A 25,132-nucleotide genomic window follows, 5' to 3' on the forward strand; every position below is an offset into this window, starting at 1 on the left:
ATATATATATATATAAGTTTTTTTTTTGAACTCTTTAAATAAATTAGAAAAACCTAAAATCAAAACCATAGGTAAAAGAAAACCTTTAGGTTGAATTGTTTTGTAACGTGAAAACGAGTTAGCCGTCTAGGTCAAGATTTTATTTTCAGTTTCTCATATCTTCCAAACCACACAACCCTCTCGACCACTCCCTAATCCTTAAGATCCCGCTATCCACCTCTGAATTATTATTTTTTTCCTTTCCGTTTAATCAACTCATTCTCTTTCAACATGTTTAGTGTTTTAACCTTACGTACCACACAATATTTTAAGATATATCCTAACCTGAAACCCAACACAAAAATAAAATATTAAAATAACATGACACGATAATTAAATGGGTCGAATTAGAATTAGGATGACATTTCACATTAAGTAGAAGGAGAAAGGACGAAATATGTAATTTTACTCATGTGAAAAGACCCACCCTATGGACCGTAGTGCAAAAACCGCCCTTCAATTTCACATCGAGTGTAGAAAAGAGGGAGAGGACTGCCCTTCTGTATAAAAAGCAGCTCTCTTCTCCGATTCGAGGGTTAACCCAAACACATCCACCAACAGAACCCTTTTCTCTATACTCTTTGGGCTTCTGGGGCCTCATTTCTCTTACACATAAACCCTTTTACTCCCTTTCTTGATTTTCAATTTACTTTGATGTTTATGAATCCCTTGTTAATCTCTACACAACCAGGTCAATCTGTCCCGCCCTCTTGTTTTTCTGTATGATTTAATCGATTATCCTCGATTTGTTTGACTGTTTCATATCAAATTGATATTTTTTGTTTTGTTTTTGCAGTATAAAGGAGTGTAGAGGAGTAAAGAAGAAGGGTTGTGAATCTTATGGCGGGTACCCTAAGATCGAGCTTGCCGTCGAGGTTACGGCAGCTTTTATCCGGTGAAGGACCTATCGGTCCGAATGTTAAACTTGACTCTGAGACTGTAAGATTTTTGCCCCCTTTTAGTAATTCTTCGCTTCCGTGAAGTGTTTATGCGTAGTTTTATTGGGGGTTTCTTGTTTTTGGTGTTGAATTTCGTTTATTGGTTGAAGTTAGGGCTGCATTCTGTTGGTGTTATTGTTTCGAAGTTCTTATGTTGATAATTAATTAATTGATGTGGAGGTAGGGTACTCTGTGATTTAAGTAACATGACTAGAAGGGTTCGCCTTGCTACATATAGTAATTGTATGCATTCAGGTACAGTTTCAAGTGTCACTGGATCTACATTGTATTTAGGGTTTGTAGTTTTTAGGCACACCAATTAAAAAAAACAACAATTTGAGTTTTGATACAAAAACTAATACTCTCCAAAAGTCCAAATGTAAATAGATATGGACTTCCTTAGTTCCTTTCAAATGGTTGTTGGAGTTATGCTTTTTCTTCCCTGGATGTTTTAAAATCCAAGTTTTAAGTACAAAAGTAACTGTGTTGTCGTTGATTCTTACTTATGATGCAATTACAGTGGCGTTTAAGCATATTATCTGATATAGAACAACATCATTGAAAGATTTTGTGGGGTTTCTTGTGGTGTATGAATGTGATTGATTAATAAATATCATATTAGGGCTAGTTTTTGGGGATGCTTTTCTTTATAGCAAAATTATGACTTGTTAACTTCTGTGCTCTTGTTGATTCTTAGTTTATCCACAATCAAATTAGTAATTATTGAAGCCATGATGAGTTCTAATAGCATGATCTAAGGATTACCTGTACGTAGTTATATGACCCTTATTTGTGTACTTTTGGAAGATACGAATGGGATGTATGTGCTTGAAGTAGATCTCAAGATTTTATGCACTTTTTCTACCCTTCTCTCATAAAATTTATGCTTCAAATACTTTGCTTTATTGTAGTTTTGTATTCATTCGTTCTTTTATCTTGTTTCCTTCCTAAAGGGCTGCATTTTTGTTGAACTTTTTAAAACCTAATTCTATTTGTAAGTATATAACTATATATGCATCCTGTAGCATAAGATTATACACCACAATTGACATAGGTGTTACCCTGAACTTTTTATAAAGAAAGAGGGGAAATTCTTCATTTTGGTTCCTTTCATACTCGTCTGTAGCGGGGGTTGGGGGATCATAATGGGGTATCTAATGAAAATAAGGCTTTACTTATCAGTAGGATATTAGATTCTTGTGATGCTTGCAGAAGATTATTTATTCGCTTATATTTTGTATTTCTTGTCTTTACTAAGTTAACCATGTCATTTTTTTTGCAGCCCCCAAAAGTGAAGGCATTCATCGACAAGGTGATTCTGTGTCCATTGCAAGACATAGCAATCCCTCTTTCAGGTTTCCACTGGGAGTACAGCAAGGTGATAAGATCATATTCATACCCTTACCCTGTGCCACCTTTTGAGTTTATATACTGCCTGTAGTTTGCTTAACCATGTGATTGTTATCAGGGAAATTTTCATCATTGGAGGCCACTGTTTCTGCATTTTGATACATACTTCAAGACATACTTGTCTAGCAGGAAGGACCTTCTTTTAGCAGATCCTTTAGAAGATGATACCCCTTTCCCTAAACAATCTGTTCTTCAGATTCTGCGTGTCATGCAAATAATTCTCGAGAATTGTCACAACAAAAGTTCCTTTGATGGTTTAGAGGTATAGTGATATCCATATACCGTTGCTCTTTATCAGTTACACTGTATGATCTTTTTATATTTGTCTCTAAGGCGTGGTTTGTTTGTTCAGCATTTCAAGCTGTTGCTTGCATCAGCAGACCCCGAGGTTCTGATTGCTACCTTGGAGACTCTTTCTGCATTGGTGAAAATAAATCCCTCAAAACTTCATGCAAGTGGGAAGCTGGTAGGATGTGGTTCAATAAACAGTTGTCTTCTATCATTAGCGCAAGGATGGGGAAGCAAGGAAGAGGGTCTGGGCTTATATTCATGCGTTATGTTAAATGAAAGAACCCAAGATGAAGGTCTAACCCTGTTTCCATCTGATGTACAAACCGAAAATGACAATTCTCAAAACCGTGTGGGGTCCACTCTCTATTTTGAGTTGCATGGTGGTGATGCTACATCTACCAGCACAAGTGTTATTCACATCCCTGATCTTCACTTGCGTAAGGAGGATGATTTGTCTTTGATGAAGCTGTTGATTGAGCAGTATAGTGTGCTCCCTGAGCATAGGTTCTCATTGCTGACTAGGGTTAGATATGCTCACGCCTTCCGTTCTCCAAGAATCTGCAGGCTATACAGCAAGATATGCCTTCTTGCTTTTATAGTTCTTGTTCAGTCAAGTGATTCGCATGATGAGCTTGTGTCCTTTTTTGCTAATGAGCCGGAGTATACAAATGAGTTGATCAGACTAGTGAAATCTGAAGACACGATACCTGGAACAATTCGTACGCTTGCAATGCATGCTCTAGGATCCCAGCTGGCTGCATATTCATCTTCTCATGAAAGGGCACGCATTCTGAGTGGCTCAAGCATCAGTTTTGCTGGTGGAAACCGCATGATTCTTCTTAACGTGCTGCAAAGGGCGATTTCGTCTTTGAGCAACTCTAGTGATCCATCGTCCATCGCATTCGTTGAGGCACTTCTTCAGTTCTATTTGCTTCATGTGATATCCACATCAAGTTCCGGGAGTGTTATACGGGGATCAGGAATGGTTCCGACTTTTTTACCTCTTTTAGAGGACTCGGATCCTTCACACATGCATCTCGTCTGTTTAGCTGTGAAGACACTGCAAAAGCTCATGGATTACAGCAATTCGGCTGTGACTCTGTTTAAAGATTTGGGAGGGGTAGAGCTTTTAACCAACAGATTGCAGATAGAAGTAGGTAGGGTGATTGGTTCAGAAATAGGAGATGACAATAGTTCAATGAGCATCGGGGAGTCCTCAAACAGTAATGTTGACTGGTTATATTCTCAGAAGCGGCTCATTAGGGTTTTATTGAAAGCACTTGGTTCTGCTACTTACGCCCCAGCAAATTCTACAAGACCTCAAGGGGGGGGTCATGATGTTTCATTGCCTGCCACTCTTTCCATGATCTTTGGAAATGTGGATAAGTTTGGAGGTGATATATATTCCGCAGCTGTTACTGTCATGAGTGAAATGATCCATAAAGACCCCACTTGTTATGCTTCATTGGATGAATTAGGTCTTCCAGACGCGTTTCTAGAGTCGGTGAAAGCTGGAGTTGTACCTTCTTCAAAAGCTCTTACTTGTGTTCCCAATGGTATTGGGGCTATCTGTCTCAACACCAAAGGCCTAGAGTCTGTTAGAGAAACTTCAGCATTAAAGTTTCTGGTTGATATTTTCACCGATAAGAAATATGTACTTGCAATGAATGATGGAATTGTGCCTTTGGCGAATGCTGTTGAGGAGCTTTTGCGTCATGTTGCTTCACTCAGAGGTACCGGTGTAGACATGATCATTCAGATTGTTAATAAAATTGCATCCATAGAGGATGGTAAGGGCAGAGGAAAATTGGGGAAAGTTAACAATGAGAGTAATTCTATGGATATGGACATGGAAGATAAGGAAAATGTAGGTCCGGTTCTTGTTGCTGCTACAGATTCGGTTTCTGAAGGAGTTGGTGATGAGCAGTTTATCCAGTTATGCATCTTTCATGTGATGGTCTTGGTTCATAGAACAATGGAGAATGCTGAAACGTGCAGGCTGTTTGTTGAAAAAGAGGGGATCGAAGCTTTGTTGAAGCTTTTATTAAGACCAAGTATAACACAATCATCAGAAGGGATGTCGATTGCTTTGCATAGCACCATGGTTTTCAAGAGTTTTACACAACATCACTCTGCTCCATTAGCACGTGCCTTTTGTTCTGCTCTTCGTGATTATCTCAAGACAACTTTGACAGGATTCGGTGTTCTTTCAGGATCCTTTCTGCTTGACCCCAAAGCTACTCCAGATGCTGGGGTTTTCCCTTCGCTTTTTCTTGTTGAATTCCTTCTGTTTCTTGCTGCTTCAAAAGACAACCGATGGGTCACGGCATTGCTTCAAGAGTTTGGAAACGATAGCAAGGATGTTTTAGAAGATATCGGGCGTACTCATCGTGAGATTTTATGGCAGATTGCACTGCTTGAAGATGCCAAATTTGAAACCGATGATGACAGTGACAGATCAAGATCCTCAGAACCTAATGCATCAGAATCCGAGGAGCAAAGATTCAACTCCTTCAGGCAGTTTCTTGATCCTTTATTGAGAAGAAGGATGTCCGGATGGAGTTTCGAATCCCAGTTTTTTGATTTAATCACTTTGTATCGCGATCTTACCCATGCGTCTGGTGTTCCACAACGACAGAGTGCAACAGATGGTCCTTCAGCCCTACATCTTGGAGGGGTTCACCAATCACAATCACAATCACAATCACAGGCGTCTGCGTCTTCAGATGTTGCTAGTGCCAGAGTTGGTTCAAGGGAAGTTGACAAGCATAGATCGTATTATTCTTCTTGCTGTGATATGATGAGGTCACTCTCTCTGCACATTACACATCTGTTCCAAGAGCTTGGGAAAGCAATGTTGCTTCCTTCCAGAAGACGAGATGACATGGTGACAGTTTCGCCTGCTTCAAGATCAGTGGCTTCTACATTTGCTTCCATCACATTGGATCACATGAACTTTGAAGGTCACATGAAGCCTTCTGGATCGGTATCATCCTGGTCACCAAAGTGTCGTTACCTGGGCAAGGTCATAGACTTTATCGATGGGATTCTCCTGGAGAAGCCTGACACCTGCAACCCTGTTCTATTGAATTGTTTATATGGTCGTGGTGTACTTCAGTCAGTTCTCACCACATTTGAAGCTACCAGTGAGTTGCTATTCACAGTCAACAGGACGCCTGCATCTCCAATGGATACCGATGAAGGAACTCCAAAGCATGAATCAGAAGAAACAGTTCGTTCGTGGATAGATGGTCCTTTAGCCAGTTATGGCAAACTCATGGATCATCTAGTCACATCATCTTTTATTCTGTCACCATTCACGAAACATTTTCTTACACAACCCCTTGTGACTGGCGATATTGCATTTCCACGTGATGCGGAAGTTTTTGTGAAGGTTCTTCAGTCCATGATTCTGAAAGCTGTTCTCCCTGTATGGACACATCAACAATTCACCGATTGTAGTGACGATTTCATTGCTACCTTGATATCTATTATTCGTCATGTTTTCTCTGGGGTTGAAGTGAGAAGTGTAAGCAGTACAGGATCGCGTCCCTCTGGTCCTCCCCCAAATGAAACAACTATATCCACAATTGTAGAAATGGGATTTTCCAGAGCTCGAGCAGAGGAGGCTCTGAGACAGGTGGGGTCAAACAGCGTGGAGTTGGCAATGGAGTGGCTGTTCTCACATCCAGAAGAAGTTCAAGAAGATGATGAACTTGCTCGTGCACTTGCTATGTCTCTTGGTAATTCTGGAACAGACACAAAAGAAGCTACTACAAATGAAAGTAGTCAACAGATTGAAGAGGAAACCGTGCAGCTACCCCCAGTTGATGACCTGCTGTCTACTTGCAAAAAGCTTCTAGAAATGAAGGATTCTCTTGCCTTTCCGGTTCGGGATCTTCTTGCAATGATATGCTCTCAAGATGAAGGTCGATACAGGTCAAATGTTATATTGTTTATTCTAGAACAGGTGAAGCTTTGCAGTGCCAATGCTGATGGTGGAAAGAACAACATGCTATCCTCCCTCTTTCATGTCCTTGCTTTGATTCTTAACGAGGATAAGGATGCAAGAGAAGTTGCTTCCAAGAGTGGTCTGGTTAAAGTTGCAGCAGATCTTTTGTCGGAGTGGAACTCCCGCTCACATGAGAATGAGAAACTGATTGTTCCTAAATGGGTGACAGCTGCTTTTCTTGCTATCGACAGGCTGGCACAGGTTGATCAAAAGTTGAATGCTGATATTTCAGAGTTGTTGAAGAAAGAGGATGTGGGCAACCAGAATTCTGTTGTTGTGATAGATGAGGACAAGCAAAATAAGTCCATGGGATTATCCTCAAAGCATATTGATGTGGATGAACAGAAGAGGTTTGTTGAGATATCATGTGGGTATTTAACGAAGCAGCTTCCTGCTGAAACAATCCATGCTGTTCTGCAACTATGCTCTACGCTTACAAGAACTCACTCTGTTGCTGTTAGCTTTTTAGATGCTGGAGGTTTGCCTTTGCTGTTATCTTTGCCTACAAGCAGTCTATTTGTTGGGTTTGATAATGTTGCTGCTACTATTATTCGCCATATTCTTGAAGATCCACAAACTCTCCAGCAGGCCATGGAAAGTGAAGTCCGCCATAGTATTCTGACAGCTGCCAACCGACAGTCTAATGGAAGGCTCACACCCCGTAATTTTTTGTTAAATTTGACTTCTGTCATCTCGAGGGATCCTGTGGTTTTTATGCGGGCTGCACGATCTGTGTGCCAAATTGAAATGGTTGGTGAGCGTCCATATGTTGTCTTGCTAAAAGACCGTGAGAAGGATAAGGTTAAAGAAAAAGAGAAGGAGATAGATAAAGAGAGAGGAGAGGAAAAAGATAAGCCACAGACTCCTCAAATTGATGCAAAGTTGACATTGGGTAATGCCAAACTACCCGAGGGAAATGCTAAGAATGCAAAAGTTCATCGTAAGCCTCCTCAAAGTTTTGTTACAGTAATTGAGCTGCTTTTGGAATCAGTTATTACTTTTGTACCTCCTCCAGAAGACAAGGCGGTGGTGGCAGGTGGAGAGGGTTCTTCAGTGGCTGATATGGTAATTGATGTTGCTTTAAGTAAGAGTAAGGGAAAAGCTATTGCCTCAGCAACCGAAGAGAACGGAGATAATGGCCAGGAATCATCTGCATCTTTGGCTAAGGTTGTGTTCATTTTGAAGCTTTTGAAGGAGATTCTGTTAATGTATGGTCCATCTGTTCATGTTCTGTTACGAAAAGATGCTGAAGTTAGCAGCAGTCATGGTGGGGGCATATTTCACCACATTCTTTGTAAGTTTCTTCCTCACCTGAGAAGTTCCAAAAGGGAAAAGAAGTCGGATGCAGACTGGAGGCATAAATTAGCAGGTAGAGCCAGCCAGTTGTTGGTGGCTGCTTGTGTGCGTTCTACAGAAGCAAGGAAGAGAATATTCATAGAGATCAATAACGCCTTCAGTGATTTTGTTGATAGTTCTAAAGTTCACAGGCCTCCTGGAAATGATATCCAGGCTTTTGTTGATCTACTTGGTGATGTACTGGCTGCCCGCTCGCCTACCGGTTCTTCAATTTCAGGAGAAGCTTCTGTCACATTTATAGATGTTGGTCTTGTGAGATTGCTTACACGAACTCTTCAAATGTTGGATCTGGATCATGCTGATTCCATAAAGATTGTACCAGGGCTTGTAAAGGTTCTGGAGTTGGTCACTAAAGAACATGTTCATGCTGCTGAGGCTAATACCACTAAGGGTGAGAATTCAACAAAAGCTCCTGATCATGGCCAACCTGGGGGAACGGATCATACTGGTGATATAGATACATCTCAGTCCACAGAAACTGCAGCTTTACCTAATTCAAGCTCTGCTCCTACTGAAGTTGCTGAGGGTTTTAGCACTGTTCAAACCTATGGCGGATCTGAGGCTGTTACTGATGACATGGAACATGATCAGGATATTGATGGAGGCTTCGCCCCTCCAAGCGAAGATGATTACATGCATGAAAATTCTGAGGATGCAAGGGGACTTGAGAATGGACTTGGTTCTGTTGGAATACGATTTGAAATCCAACCTGATATTCGTGAGAGGCTTGATGAAGATGACGAGGATATGTCGGGTGAGGAAGGAGATGAGGTTGATGAGGATGAAGATGGGGACGATGACGGACACAATGATCTGGAAGAAGATGAAGTCCATCACTTGCCGCATCCAGACACCGATCAAGATGACCATGAAATTGAAGATGAGTTTGACGAGGACATGATTGAGGAAGAAGATGAAGACGACGAAGATGATGATGGTGGAGTTATACTAAGATTGGGTGAGGGAATGAATGGCATAAATGTATTGGACCATATTGAGGTATTTGGAAGAGACCATAGTTTTTCCAACGATACCCTCCATGTGATGCCTGTTGAAGTATTTGGTTCCAGACGCCAAGGCCGTACCACATCCATCTATAATCTTTTGGGGAGATCAGGTGATAGCTCTGTTGCCTCTCAGCATCCTCTTCTGATGGAGCCTTCTTCATCACGTGGAGTCTCTTCCAGACAAGCAGGTAACTTTCTTTCATTCTCCCAATCCCTTCTCCTGTCTGCTAAGTTGGTTTTTGGTTTTTTCTGTTTGTAGATAATGGTCGTGATGGGCACATTGAAAGAAATTTAGAGTCATCCTCGTCGCGGTTAGATTCGATTTTCAGGTCTTTGAGGAACGGTCGCCATGGACAGCATGGACACCGTCTTAGCATGTGGAATGATGACCAGCAAAGTGGAGGATCTAATGCATCCAGCATCCCTGTTGGCCTTGAAGATTTGTTGGTTTCTCATTTGAGGCGTCCAACTCCTGAGAAGGCCTCAGCCTCTGATCAAGAAAAAGTGGAGGAGGGTCAGCAGACGAAAAACGAGTCCCAAGAATCAGCTGGGATGGTGCCTGAAACTGCTGGTGAAAGCAGCAGTGGTACTGGTAATGATGATCAAGTTCCTCCTTCTATCCCTTTGAATGGCTCTGGAAGCACACCTGCAGTAGATGATGAATCTCAAGGGGGCACAGATGCAACTTTGGGACAGCCTCATGATATGCAGTTTGAGAGCAATGATAGTGGTGTGAGGGATGTTGAGGCTGTGAGCCAAGAAAGCAGTGGAAGTGGAGCTACATTAGGAGAAAGCCTTCGGAGTTTGGATGTTGAAATTGGAAGCGCGGATGGCCATGATGATGGTCCCACAAGGAGAACAAATGTATCAATAAACGCGAGAGATGCATCCCTTCACAGTGTAACAGAAGTTTCAGAAAACCCTAGTCAAGAAACAGACCAAAGTGATCCTGCTGAGGATGCACCACAACCACGTGATGGTGCTGCTGCTGGTTCTGCACCAATCGACCCTGCATTTCTGGATGCACTTCCCGAAGAGTTACGTGCTGAGGTTCTTTCAGGCCGACAGGGACCAGTGGCGGCACAGCCACCTGCAACTAGCGAACCACAAAATGATGGAGACATAGACCCTGAGTTCCTTGCAGCACTTCCTCCAGACATCCGGGCAGAAGTTTTGGCTCAGCAACAAGCACAAGGGGCTCACCGAGCCCAAGAATTGGAAGGTCAACCCGTGGAGATGGATACTGTATCCATAATAGCCACATTCCCTTCAGAACTAAGGGAAGAGGTATGTTTTCTCTTCCTGTACTTTTAGTTTCTTGTTATCAGCTATTTGATCTTTTGGGTTGTTCATATCTTCAGGTTCTTTTAACTTCATCTGATGCGGTTCTTGCTAATCTGACACCTGCTCTTGTTGCGGAGGCAAATATGTTGCGAGAGAGGTTTGCACGTCGTTACAATCGGACACTTTTTGGTATGTTCCCAAGAAGTAGGAGGGGTGAGTCTTCTAGAAGAGGGGAAGGAGCTGGATCCAGCATGGATAGAAGTGGTGGGATCATTACCCGTAGGTCAAGTGGAAGTAAGCCTGTTGAAACTGATGGAGCTCCTCTAGTTGACCAAGAAGATCTTAAAGCAATGATTCGGTTGCTTCGTGTAGTTCAGGTGACCGTTTGTTACACTCGTATTCATACATGCTAAACAATATTCTCTAAAGCTTTTGTTGTTTGTTTTTGCCACAGCCACTATATAAACCTCAGCTCCAGAGACTGCTCTTGAATTTGTGTGCTCATGGTGACACCCGTTCTTCCGTGGTAAAGATATTGATGGACCTATTGTTGCTTGATATTAGAAAGCCTGGAAATAACTTGAATGCTTCTGAGCCATCATATAGACTTTATGCATGCCAAAGTCATGTGATGTATTCTCGTCCTCAGTGCTTTGATGGTAAGGATCTTATCATTCATTGATGTCAATGGCATTTGTATTTTTTGAAGCTAAAATCAATCCTACTCTTTGTTCTAGGGGTCCCTCCATTGGTGTCACGCCGTGTTCTAGAAACTTTGACGTATTTGGCCAGGAATCATACATTTGTTGCAAAACTTTTGCTTCAGTTCAGATTCCCTCCGGAGTCCCATACTCCTCCTGATAAGTCTCATGGAAAAGCCATCATGGTTGTTGAAGATAATGAAACAGAAAAGCAGCAGGGAGATTTCTTGGCCATAACAATGCTGTTGAGCCTCTTGAATCAACCGCTTTATTTGAGAAGTATTGCACATCTTGAGCAGGTAGAATTTGCACATTCGTTTCTTTTGGTAAAATCTTCGATACATCTTTTTTTTTTTTTTTTTTTTTTTTAACTAAAAACTGTTTGTGTTTCAGCTGCTGAACTTGTTAGATGTGATCATTGACAATGCGGAAAGCAAGCAAGCTCCTGCTCCCGTATCTGTTCCTGAAGAATCACCTGCTCAGATGTCCACATTAAATGCTGATGATGCTGGTGGCTCAGGCTCAAATACCAAATCACCCAAAGCTGATCATGCCTCTAAGCCCTCATCTTCTGGTGCTAATACAGAATATGACTCCCACACCGTGCTGCTAAGTTTGCCACAAGCAGAGCTACGGCTTCTATGCTCATTGCTTGCACGTGAATGGTATGTGATCATTTCTTCACTTTGCTCATAATATATATGTTAAATCATATGGGAACTTGTTGTTTTAAACTATAAAGTTTGTTGTTTTAGTTTGTCGGATAATGCATATGCTCTTGTGGCGGAAGTACTGAAGAAGCTGGTGACAATCGCACCACATCACTGTCATTTGTTCATAACAGAGCTAGCTGGAGCTATGAAGAATCTTACAACATCTGCTATGGATGAATTACGCCGATTCGGTGAAATTGAGAAAGCACTTATTACAACTACTGCTTCAGATGGAGCAGCAATTTTAAGGGTGATACAGGCATTAAGCTCACTTGTTACTTCGCTTAATAATCAAGAGAAAGAAGAGACAGTTGCTGAAACGGATCAAGCTGCCGCCCTTTCTCTTGTTGGGGACATAAATGCAGCTTTAGAGCCTTTGTGGACAGAGTTGAGCACATGCATAAGCAAAATAGAAAGCTATTCAGATGCGTCTTCACCTTCACCGGATATGTCTGAGTCATTGACATCAAGACCTTCGGGTGCAATGCCTCCACTTCCAGCTGGCACTCAGAATATCTTGCCATATATCGAGTCTTTCTTTGTTATGTGTGAGAAGTTGCACCCTGGGAGCCCACAGGATTTCGCTGTTATGGATGAGGCGACGACTTCAAAAGTTGATGAAAAGCATGTGGTGTTTGTGAAGTTCTCAGAGAAGCATAGGAAGCTTCTGAATGCATTCATCCGCCAAAACCCTGGACTGCTTGAAAAATCCTTCTCCCTGATGCTCAAAGTCCCCCGTTTTATTGATTTTGACAACAAGCGGTCTCATTTTAGATCAAAAATCAAACATCAACATGATCACCATCACAGTCCTTTGAGAATCTCTGTAAGACGCGCATACATACTTGAAGATTCATATAATCAGCTGCGGATGAGATCCACACAAGATCTCAAGGGTAGGCTGACTGTTCACTTCCAAGGAGAAGAAGGGATTGATGCGGGTGGACTTACAAGGGAATGGTATCAGATTTTATCAAGGGTTATTTTCGACAAGGGAGCTCTGCTGTTTACAACTGTTGGCAACGAGTCAACATTCCAGCCAAACCCTAATTCTGTTTATCAGACAGAACATCTCTCGTACTTCAAGTTTGTTGGAAGAGTGGTAAGTTGCTGCTGAATTACATTTGGTTTTTGTTCTTTCTGTAGCTTTTATGGATTCCTGTTGTGTTGTAGGTTGGGAAAGCACTGTTTGATGGTCAGTTGCTTGATGTTCATTTCACAAGATCGTTCTACAAGCACATCCTTGGTGTGAAAGTGACATACCATGATATTGAAGCGATTGATCCGGGTTACTTCAAGAACTTGAAGTGGATGCTTGAGGTATATATATTTGACAATAACATTTGAGGAAAAAAGTAGATATATTATTGATTATTGAACTAGTTGTGTTGGTTTTGTGCAGAATGATATCAGTGATATTCTGGATCTAACATTTAGTATCGATGCGGATGAAGAAAAGCTGATACTGTGCGAAAGAACAGAGGTAAAAGAGAAGTTTAAGTTTTAGAATGTAATGTAATGTTAATGGATTTATAATATGGTATGGTGAATGAATGATATTATGATAGGTGACGGATTACGAGCTGATCCCTGGTGGAAGAAACATTCGAGTGACGGAGGAAAACAAACATAAATACGTGGATTTGATTGCGGAGCATAGATTAACGACAGCCATACGTCCTCAAATCAATGCTTTCTTGGAAGGTTTTACTGAGTTGATTCCTCGCGACTTGATATCCATCTTTCATGATAAGGAGTTAGAACTCTTGATAAGTGGCCTTCCAGATATCGACTGTGAGTTTGAGTTTTTCTTTATATTTTTCTTGATTCTAACTAACCCAACAATATGCTTGTATTAAAAAAAAAAAAAAAAAAAAAAAAACCCATAAACATGCATGTTTAATATCTGATGTATGTTGTTCTCAGTGGATGACATGAAGGCCAATACAGAGTATTCTGGGTATAGTGCTGCATCTCCACTTATCCAGTGGTTTTGGGAGGTTGCTCAAGCTTTCAGCAAAGAAGACAAAGCTCGTCTCTTGCAATTTGTCACTGGTACCTCAAAGGTATATTCATATTTTGCTTAAATAATTAATAAATGGATTCAATGCCTAATCATTCTATATATTTTTGCAGGTGCCTTTAGAAGGATTCAGTGCTTTGCAAGGCATCTCTGGATCTCAAAAGTTTCAGATTCACAAAGCATATGGAAGACCTGACCATTTGCCCTCAGCTCACACCTGGTAATTTTTGCTGATACAAATTCACATGATTTTAAATTATCTTAATCCCACATATAATAAAATGTTTGTTGGTGGATATGCAGTTTCAATCAGTTGGATTTACCAGAATATCCTTCAAAGGAGCATCTGGAGGAGAGGCTGCTGCTTGCAATTCATGAAGCCAATGAAGGATTTGGTTTTGGTTAAAAGAGATGAGAGATGTAGATAATTTTTTTTTATCATGTCCTTTTCAACACGGGATTCAAGCAGTGTTGATATACTTGCTTACTGTACAGTTTCGGTTTGTTAAAATTGAAACTTGTTCTTAATTAATTAATTTCCTTGGTTGGGTTGCTGCCAATTATATCATCTTATCTTTAGATTACAAGTTGGAAGGAAGGATTTTTGCTAAAATTGTATATTGGACAACGGCTTTAGAAATTGCAAATTAGTGATTTCAGCAAATCTATTTGGATTCATTGTTTTTTAATTATCATGTCAACTTTCATCTGAAATCTACTTTCTTGTTTATTATTCTGTATTCTACAGACTTGTCTAATTGCTTTGTAAGGTGGCTGATCTTGAATGTTTGCTTGTGTGTTCTATACAATATTTGTTTTTGTTTCAGTCCGGCAACTGGGTTATATGTGGCTAACCGGGTGAACAAGTTTCAAACATTTCTAAAATGGCTCATTTCGGACCTTTGACTACATAATTGTGATCTTTAGTCACCAAATCATACATGATATTGTGTTTTATAACATCATGTTATAGATGTGTTTTCACAACACCAATGCATAACCGGCTTGTAAATCACAACTTCATGTATCTCTATTTAAAGAATAGAAAATATTATCATCTTAAAATTACTCGTAACTGAATCCATGAAAATAATCTTTAAGTGCGGGTTTATCCCATAATTTAAATCTCCATTTTCTAAGTACTCAAATATTGTAGCAATCCTGTTGCAATGTCTAGTATCCAGACAATCTATTTGATTCATGACAGTTTTAAATCACTATTAACTTCCAAAAGCATGAAAGATTATGTAGTTTCGAATAATCAAATTACTCAGGAAGTTAAGCATGCAAAAATGAAAACACGAATAAACAATTGAAGAAGGCAGTATGATACTCATAAATAATTCTTTATTATCCATTCACCAAAATCAATTAGATTTATTTTGTTACAAAGTTTCAACCTATCAACTAACTACTAAAACTAATATCATCTTTCAAGCAAATGCTCCTAGCATGTTGGTTGTGCTTAACCCTGCTCAGAGCCTTCGACAAAGGATCTGCAGGATTGTCTTCCAATGCTCCTAGCATGCTGGTTGTGCGTAACCTAGGAATGGAGATTAAAGTTATGTTCCATAACACTATCAGGTGTCGATGTACAGTAGCTCCGTACGGGATGACTAGAAAGGGTGAGACCCGACTAGGCAACTATTAGCGGTACATCTAGTCACCCCACAGAGTAGGCGACAACACTTGATCATTCTAGACGGTCTTGTGAATTACGTTGCTAGCGTAGATGAATTGGAAAACCATATTCATCAAATATTCTGACGGCCCATAAGCCTTTATGACTTACACCTGCAAAGGAAGCCCTTGGCTGTGCAGTCAATCTTTAAACGGTTCATCAGGCGAGATAATTACTTCCTAATAATCTTGGACTAAGATTTGTGAGGATCGGTAGGAATACATATGTATGAGTGTAAGCCAATATGGATTTAGTATGGTAACGGTTGGTTTTGCGGGTCTGGTAATTAAATAATATTATCATATCAATATCGTGGGATTGGAATCCCTATGTATCTCACCAGGTTTCCCCAACCTGACCCACTCAGTTTATATGCATCACAATTATCAAGACTTAAGCTACTGGAACTTGATTAGGACCCTAAGTGATTAAGAGACAACCTGCAATAGTATTCAAGACCATCCGATCTTTACGCTGTAACTTATGTATCTGTATCGATTATGACATCCTTAGGGTTTTAACATTTTGAAAACTGTGACATCCCCAAATTCACGGTCATTTTAAGAATTTTATTTATGCTATTTGAAATTCAAAGTATTCATTTTAAAGAATAATATTGCGGAATTTGTTCCCAGAAAACATGATAAATATATTATCAAAGCATTTCCGAAGAAATGTATTTTTGTTTATATTAAAACTTTGGGATGTCATCGTCAATACAGAAACATAAGCATGAACAGACCTTACATTCATTTACACTAGTGATTTACATCTCCTTTAATCCTTCAGTGTGATACAAATAAACTGAATGAGTTAGGTTGGGAAACCTAGTAAGTACATAGGGTTTTCAACCCACAATAATAAAGTTATTATGTTTCGTCATCAAACAACTAACCCAATTACCCATCCCCATTATCTTATTTATTCTTAAGGATCTACCCTAAGAATCATCTATTCTTCATTTATTCATTCCTAAATATTGTCCTAAGGAATATGCACGAAGTCCATCGCTGCCAATGACACAACTGCCAATGTTATCTATTAGGCACATTTGCCAGTATTATCATTTAGGCGCAACTGCCGGGACTAGTTACGAGCGATATTGTTTTATAAGTGTTAAACAATACTTTTCAACCACTATGTACAGACAGGGATCAGACATGAAACACCGAAGGGCAGGACCATTTTGGCATTATAGCACTTCTGAAATCCAACAACCCTATGTGACCCTTCAAACCAGATTCCTCGTACCGCGAGTAGTTAAAATATATTATAATAACACTTTGTATATTATATTTTATAATATATATTGTTTATAAGTTCATAATAACGATAATAAACTTAAACATAAGCTATACTTAAAGTAGGGTAAGCATAACTCACTTACTAGGAGGTTTGGCTAGGAACCGGACTCTGCGGGGGAAAAACTTCCGAGCCGAAAAGCTCTTCTTTTCGGAGCCTTCTGGCGCTCCGGGGATTTCCTCTAGCAATTAGAAGTTACTAGGGCTTTGGGAGAGGTTTAGAGAGAAGTTAGAGAGAGAGAGAGAGAGAGAAAGAGAAGGGTTGAGGTGTGAAGAAAATGGGAGAACCTCGCATGTTATTCTGGAACTCCTTTTCTTCGGTTGAACAAAGAAGGTTCAATCTTGTGAAACCGTAGCGTAGGCGAAACCTGGCATCCTCAACTCGGCGAGTTCTGGGCCTCCAACTCGTCGTGTTGGTGTGACACATGTCACCATATGGCGGCAAGGCGTGGGGAGAAAGCAAGGGCTCAGATCGTGCCACGTCACCCCCTTCGCAGCAGCACCCTTTCGACTTCTAAATTCCGTAACTTTCGCATACGAGCTCCGTTTTCAACGTTCTTTATATCACGCGTAGGTAAAATCTTTTGGATTTTTTAAATGCTTTGGATGATATGAATGAGGAAAATAGAACCTAATATTTAAAGACCCGTCCCCAAGATTAAGATTAAGCATTTAAAGACCCAGGGATTTCCTCTAGTAATTAGAAGTTACTAGGGCTTTGGGAGAGGTTTAGAGAGAAGTTAGAGAGAGAGAGAGATAAAGAGAAGGGTTGAGGTGTGAAGAAAATGGGAGAACCTCGCATGTTATTCTGGAACTCCTTTTCTTCGGTTGAACAAAGAAGGTTCAATCTTGTGAAACCGTAGCGTAGGCGAAACCTGGCATCCTCAACTCGGCGAGTTCTGGGCCTCCAACTCGTCGTGTTGGTGTGACACATGTCACCATATGGTGGCAAGGCGTGGGGAGAAAGCAAGGGCTCAGATCGTGCCACGTCACCCCCTTCGCAGCAGCACCCTTTCGACTTCTAAATTCCGTAACTTTCGCATACGAGCTCCGTTTTCGACGTTCTTTATATCACGCGTAGGTAAAATCTTTTGGATTTTTTAAATGCTTTGGATGATATGAATGAGAAAAATAGAACCTAATATTTAAAGACCCGTCCCCAAGATTAAGATTAAGCATTTAAAATACTGACAGACTCGCAATATGTAGGTGTTAATGAACTATCTGTTCATTTGATGTATTCTATCCCCCCTGGTTGCCTTATTGACATATATTGCTAAAGGAATCCCCAAAGAAGTAACGTCTACTCATTATTGATGATGATCCTTAGGATAGGTCCCTTGAGATTAATATTTCAGGATCAATATGTGAGGATAACGGGAATAGGTAATTGGGTGAATTGTTTGATGTGAATTATATAATTAAAGAATTTAATTATTGTGGGTTGAAAACCCTATATGTTCACCAGGCCCCAAGCCTGGCCCACTCAGTTTTTTTGTATCACAGGTAGCGGTACGAAGACACATGGATGATGAGTGTTTTAAGGAGTTGTTAGGCCATAGTATAATAAATTATTGTAAGGCATGTAAGAGAATGTTTATGACCATGTATCTGTATTGACGATAACATACCAATGTTTTTATATAATGGAATTTTTTTTGGGAACAAATTTTGCATCAAGTTTTATGCTTTGAAATAAATAAGCATAAATAAAAAGTTTTAATTTGGTCGTGAAAATGGGGATGTGACACTATAGCAGCCCGAACCCACTGATCGATAGACTCCCTCGTGTGGTTTCTCACACTTGCCACAACGACCCTGACCCTGTTGGCCTTTAGACCAAGAATCAAAATTCTTGGGCTTCTTTTTTGGGCCCTCAACTGCCTGAAGCTGAGCTGGCTTCCGCTTCGATTGAAGCTCCAACTCAATCTCCCTCTCTTAAGCCTTGTCAATCATGTCCTCCAACTTCATGAATCCCGACATGCTAATAAACTCCTTGATGTCATCCTTCAGCATGTCATGTTACCTCATGTTCTTCATCACCTCATCCACAAAATACCGCAAAACTAATAAATCACTCACCCTGAACTTAGCGGTGATATCCGCCACCGTCTCCGTCGTCTGGCGAAGGTCTTGAAATTCACTCGCTAACTGTTGCACTTCAATAACAACAGGTGCAAACTCCGCTCTGGATCTCGTAACAAAATCAGGCCAGGTCATGGACTTCATGACCTATTCTCCCAAGGCATGGCTAACTTCCTCCCACTACTTGCGATCTCGATCCCTCATAAGGAAAGATGCAAACCTCACCTTCGATCCCATAGGGCAGAAACTCGCCAACTGAGCACTCTCCATATCTGCAATCCACATTTTGTTAGCAATATGGTCCTTCTTCCTGAAGAACTCATGGGTTTCGAAAGTCTTGAACTCCTGAAATGAGAGAGCATGTGCCCCAAACAGACCAACTGCAATCTCTACACGAAAGGCCCCCGGTTGCTCATCCAAAATCTCCATGATCCCTCCTTGATGGTATCGAACATCACTTAAGTCGCATCCAAGATACTGTGTGTGATCTCAGTCGTGATAAACTTACGCATCCTTTCATCCATTGGTTCAACATTAGCGCCTGAACTGGAACCAGAACCATAACTAGAACCTCAAGTAACCACCACTATACTGAAAGGCAACAATGCAAAAGATTAGAACATACTTGGAAGCAGGGTTCGAGAGGAATTGAACGGATTGTCTGATTTCCTGGAAGGTAGTAAGGAGTGATTTCGAGGACGAAATCTAATTTAAGTGGGGGGGAGTTGTAACACCCTCTTTCGAGTCGTTCCATAGTTCGGGACCATGACCCGAAAATCAATTATCATAAGGATTCGGGCCTTGGGAAGGAGAGGTTTAGACCCATTTGGATGTGGGTAATGTAGATTATGTGATCCAAGAGTTTGGTTTGTGCTTTGGAGCCCAATGCTATAATGGGAAAAATGGTGTTTCAGACTTCTTTTATTAATTAAAGATTTTTAGTTTGATGTGTTTTAAGTTAAAAGTAATTAGATAGGGTTGTAGATCTCATCAATACCTTTCCGTGGATATAAAGATCGTCCAAATCGGAGTTGAAACGAATAAGTTATGACCATTTGAAGTTAGAACAGTTTTGGGTTAAGATGCATACGTCGGGCGTACGGGGAAGTACGCTGGGCGTACTAGGGTATCCTGAGTACGCTGGGCGTACCAGGACTATGCTAGGCGTACGCGATCAGTGCCCAAACCCTATTTTCGTGGTTTGAGCTCCATTTATGTAACACTCAAAAAAATCATGCCAATTTAAAACTTTTTAAATCGTCCAAAAACCAGTAATTATTAAAAATTTGTTTTCAAAATGGTTTAGTGTCAGAGTATCTCAGAATCAAATCACAAAAACATAAGGAGGTGCACGATCACGCCTTCGCTTTCCCGCGATCATCAGAAGTACCTGAAACATAATCAACAATTGTAAGCCCGAAGCTTAGTGAGTTCCCCCAAAATACCAACGTCATACAATCATAATCAAATCATATAAACAAACAACATGCATAATGAGCCATCAACCTGACTGGACCGCCTCACAGGCCATCAGTCTATCTAGACCGCTCTCCGAGCCATCGGCACGTCTGGACCGCCTCTTAGGGCCTTCAACCTATCCGGACCGCTCTCCGGGCCTTCGGCCTGACTTGTATGCCCTAACCGGGTCTGCAGTCTATCCAGAAAGTTCCTAATACATGGTATTAACCCATTAAGACCTTTCTACTACATGCATGGGACAATCTCAGCCATTGGGACATCATTTGTATCACTTAGGACCCTTTCTAGGGTATGAAAGGACAAGTTATCTCGTTCAAATCATAACATGCACCAACTTGGGACTTTTGGGACAAGAAATGGTTTCATAAAGCTAGCATGGCAAGATCTACATCATACAAGCTTACAGGTTGGAGCTTTTTATCTCCTGGAGCTTCTAGAGCACAAAGAAACCTCAGATCTACAATCTTGTCTCCCTTCTCCAACTTCTTGATGCAACACCTTCTTCTCCAACTACTCAAAACACACACTTTTAGCCCACACACTCAAGAAAAGGGTTAGGGTTTGGGGGAAAATGGCTTAAAGTTATGGAGGCTGAAATGATGGAGGGTTATGAGCTCATAAGGTCGTTTATATAGTACCCAAACCCTAAGTATTAGGGTTTCTATCTGACGTGAGTACGCTTAGCGTACACAAGTGTACGCCCAACGTACTAGGGCGCGCCTAGTACGCTCAGCGTACCTTATGTACGCTTAGCGTACTTTTCCTGATCCCAAAGTTGCAACTTTAGCCCTTAGGCTTCACATGACCCGACTCTTCCAACCCCAGGGACTACAAATGACAAATAAATAATAGAAGAGAGGATTCAGAAATACCTGCCAAATCTCGGGATGTTACAATTTAAGCTCCTTAACTTCCCCAAACCCATTCCATTCTTAGCCTCCACCTCTCCAACACCCTCCCTTGAAACCTTAACCCTAGTTTGAGCCTTGTGAGAAAAAAGGTGTTTTAAGTGCTTTGGAGTGTTCCTGGTGCGTATTGGAGAAGAAGGAGCTCATTGGAGAAGTGTTGGTTGCATTGGAGCTTGTAGATTCAGACTTTGTTCACCTTGATCTTTCTTCTAGAGGTATAAAGCTTGAATCTTGATGATGCATTTGTTAGATCTAGTTAATTTTGGGTGTTATGAGCTTTTTGTCACTTTAGTGCTTAAAGTTTAGATCTTGAAATTTTGTGACCTTGTTATGGATAAAGTTGGAAAATTTATCCATCTAAACATCATATTTATTCAAATCTAAAGGTTAGAGACTTGGACTTAATGGATTAAGTTGAAAAAGATGCACTTTTGGTCCCTTGGAGACTTAAAGACTAGATCTTGGTTGTTTGGACCATTCTAATGGATAAAGTTGGAAACTTTATCCATTATGGAGTTATTAGGAACCATAAAAATGTGATATTGGACCTCCTATCCCCTCCATGCAAGAGTTAAGATGTCTTAATGGATAAATAAGTTAGGGTTTTAGCTTTTGGACCTTTTCTAACCATGGAAAGTCATAAAGGTGGAAACTTTATGACGTAAGTCGATGTTTTGAGATTAGATCTGAGTTTGGAAGTTTTGATCTTAAGCATTCAGTCCTAAAATGAGAAATGGTCACCAAGGGGGCACGTTGGGCGTACATGTGCGTACGCTCAGCGTAATGCATGTCTTCCCAATTTCATGTTGTGGCGAGTTGTACCTTAAGCATCAACGAGCAATATGTGGGGCGTACGAGTCTGGTACGCGTGGCGTACTTGTAAGGTCCTCCTTTTGGGCCTTGGGTCTTTTAGAAGTTGGGCCATGAGTTGTTGGGTCAGATATGGGAAGGGTAAAATGGTCTTTTACCCATGGTAATGATAGAGAATGATATGGACCTTGGATTATGGGGGATTATCTTAATTATTGACTAGGGATAATTTGGTTGTGTTTAGTGTGAGGAATCCGGTAGTAGCAACGCGCGTGTTTCAGTTATCTCGGTTTGAGGTGAGTCTCCTCCTAATGTTTCGCATGTCACTGACAGATCTATACCGGGCGGGGCCCGATGAATACCGGGCGAGGCCCGATGTCGGGTGGGGCCCAATGGATGTATGTATGTATGTATGGTATGTGGTATTTTGGGGAACTCACTAAGCTTTGTGCTTACAATTTTATGGTTATGGTTTCAGGTACTTCCGGTTCGAAAGGGAAATGCCCGACTTGATCGCAGCGCATCCACCCATGTTTCCGCACTTTGTGATTTTGGGATTGTACTCTGATAACTATTTTTACTTTGATATGCTTTTGAATGATTCGAAAGGATAAATAGTGTTTAAGGTTGAACTAAAAATGAAAATTTTACCTTATAATTTTTGGGATGTTACAATTAGAGTGGTAACAAAATCATAAGTATGAAATCTCCTATGGATACGATGCAATCAGGCCGGCCTCTTCCCCTTGGAACCAAAAGTACCTGAAATATTTAAACCACAAAACCGTAAACACAAAGCTTAGTGAGTTCCCTCAAAATACCACATACCATACATAACGTGATGTGTCTATATCAACCCCAAGAGGATGCTATGGCCCAAATCATAGTCTCACTCCCCACCATAGGCCAATGGTCTTTACTTGTACAAGTTCTAGGGGCCAGATCCTGGTCTTCCATACAATTGGCAGGGGCCAAACCCTGGTCTTTCATGTAAATGCCAAATGCCAAACCCTGGTCTTTAATACAAATTCCAGGGGCCAACCCTTGGCCTTCCATGCATGCATGTATCACAAAGACAACTAGCATCCTACATAGTATAGTGAGAAAACTCACCTCGCAATGAAGTAGTTAGCTAATAAGCTCACACAACTGAAAAGTGGGTGCTACACACCTCCTATAGATTTATACAAGGTAAACCCTTAGTCTACCTTCCAAATCTATGAATTTGACTAAAAGTCAAACCCGAGCAAAAGTCAACGGTCAAAGTCAACGGCATTTGACTTCCACATTGTGGTCATCCCTTGGCCACGTCGTAGGACCTTCTCGACAAAATAGTCGTGGTTCCTATTTTCGCCACATCGTAGAACCCATTTCGTCACTTTGTGGCAACAAGCTGAAAACATCTTATTTGCTCAAGCTCTTAATCAGTTAAGTCCTTATACCATACTTTTCAGAAGGCTTCTAGGGGCTCAAAGGGCTCATATAAATCTAAACTTTATGGACATGCATGCCCCATGCATTTCCTTCCCCAAACTAGGTCAAAAATATGAGAAAAGGGACCTAAAGCTCATACATGATCACAAAAACTACACCAAATCCCAGACCCAGAAGATATAATGACCAGGGGACTAAGGTAAGCCATAAAGTTGCAAACTTTATCACTTTCATCCATCCAAAGCTCAAATATGGAATAAAACATACCAAATAACCTAGATCTAAAAGGAAAACATCACAAAAAAGAGAGCTTGAGAACTCACAAATGGTCCAGAAGATACACACAAGGAGTAGGGCTGAGAAACTTGCTTGATCTATGCACAAGAGTTCATCCTTCTTCCTTCTAAGGCCACAAAACACCAAAATGAGCTCCAAAACTTGCAAAGAGCTAGGGTTGCTCAAGAACACTTTAGGAGGTGATGGAGTGTAGCACCTGGTTCCTGGTACATATTTTATTTAAGTAATTTGCATATTTGGCCTAGGACTCGGCGAGTTGAAGGACCAACTCGTCGAGTAGAAACGGATTTGATTCGGGATTTAAATGACGGATTCGTCGAGTCGGCTGCAAACTCGACGAGTAGGCTCTGACTGGACAAAACCCTAATCTAAGGGTTTGCACCCTATTTAAACATCTCATTCAGCCACCCTTCGTCCCTATTGCTTCCAGAAAACCCCCATAGCAAACCCTAGCCGTTTGTATAAGAGCTAAGGCTTTTGTGGTGCTTTTTGGTGATTTTGAATTCAAAGGAGAAGGAAAAGCCTAGAGGAATCAAGAGGAGACCAAGGGAGTTCAAGTTTGTGCACCATTTGCAGTTCTCAGAAGGTATAAAGTCGATACCTTGCTTGTTCTTTTGCTAGATCCCTTTTTGGGGAAATTTAGGGCTTTTATAAGCCATTCTTGGTAACCAACCATGATTGCAAGCATGGTTGGGGGTAGAGGCTTCGGATCTAGGTCCATGGAGGAATTACAAGGCAGAAAGGGGCTGTTTTGCACCCATGGAAGCCCCCATGCAACTCAAGAGTCCCTTTTAGAGCCTTTTAGGCTCAAAGTCCCATGCATGCACGTAAAGTTCGTAACTTTACGTGCTAGATCGAGTTTAGGGACCCAGATCTACCATTTGGATAAGAGTTGTACGCCAGAAATCGAAGAAATAAGACTTGGACTGTATCGACTCGACGAGTCGTTCTTGGGACTCGGCGAGTCCGAGGGTAGACTCCCCTTTTCTGTTATGGGTCAAGGAGACCCAGTGGAGTGCTGGAAAGGTGTTAGAGGTTCCGGAGGAGTAACATAACGTTTTGGGATAAGCCATAGTCCTGGAGTTCATAGGACTCGGCGAGTGCATGAACAGACTCGGCGAGTCCAAGGCAATCTCCCAACTTTTGAGGATGAACTCGACGAGTTGTTCATACAACTCGGCGAGTCGAGGACAGGACTTGTTCATAGGATGGAGATGGACTCGACGAGTTGTTCATACAACTCGGCGAGTCGGATGAAGGTTCATTCAAGGTTCGTATGGAAGGAGAACTCGTCGAGTCATTCCTAAACTCGACGAGTAGAGTCGTAGATGAGGTCAGTTAAAAGGATAAGGACTCGACGAGT

General features: G+C 41.1%; 1 protein-coding gene across 1 annotated transcript; it reads left to right on the plus strand.

Moving 5' to 3' along the window:
- The first annotated feature begins 489 nt into the window (after positions 1–489).
- LOC145131796 (E3 ubiquitin-protein ligase UPL2-like) lies at positions 490–14,334 on the plus strand. Its single transcript, XM_079066449.1, has 17 exons — positions 490–730; positions 836–978; positions 2,260–2,355; positions 2,446–2,649; positions 2,740–9,241; positions 9,313–10,340; positions 10,415–10,714; positions 10,792–10,996; positions 11,075–11,337; positions 11,432–11,703; positions 11,794–12,853; positions 12,925–13,071; positions 13,154–13,234; positions 13,320–13,545; positions 13,678–13,817; positions 13,888–13,994; positions 14,078–14,334. Exons 2-17 carry the CDS (start codon positions 880–882, stop codon positions 14,178–14,180), a joined length of 10,833 nt encoding a protein of 3,610 aa, XP_078922575.1. The 5' UTR covers positions 490–730; positions 836–879; the 3' UTR covers positions 14,181–14,334.
- The last annotated feature ends 10,798 nt before the right edge of the window (positions 14,335–25,132 follow it).

Source organism: Lactuca virosa, chromosome 1, assembly GCF_052849685.1.
Source record: "Lactuca virosa cultivar CGN04683 chromosome 1, Lactuca_virosa_CGN04683_v6, whole genome shotgun sequence".
Taxonomy (NCBI): Eukaryota; Viridiplantae; Streptophyta; class Magnoliopsida; order Asterales; family Asteraceae; genus Lactuca; species Lactuca virosa.

Excerpts from the sequence above, each read along its gene's own strand:
- LOC145131796 (XM_079066449.1), top strand. The coding sequence starts at position 880 with ATGGCGGGTACCCTAAGATCGAGCTTGCCGTCGAGGTTACGGCAGCTT. Across the intron at positions 10,997-11,074 it reads TCGTCCTCAGTGCTTTGATG|GGGTCCCTCCATTGGTGTCA; the intron begins GTAAGGATCTTA and ends TCTTTGTTCTAG. Across the intron at positions 13,818-13,887 it reads TTGTCACTGGTACCTCAAAG|GTGCCTTTAGAAGGATTCAG; the intron begins GTATATTCATAT and ends ATATTTTTGCAG.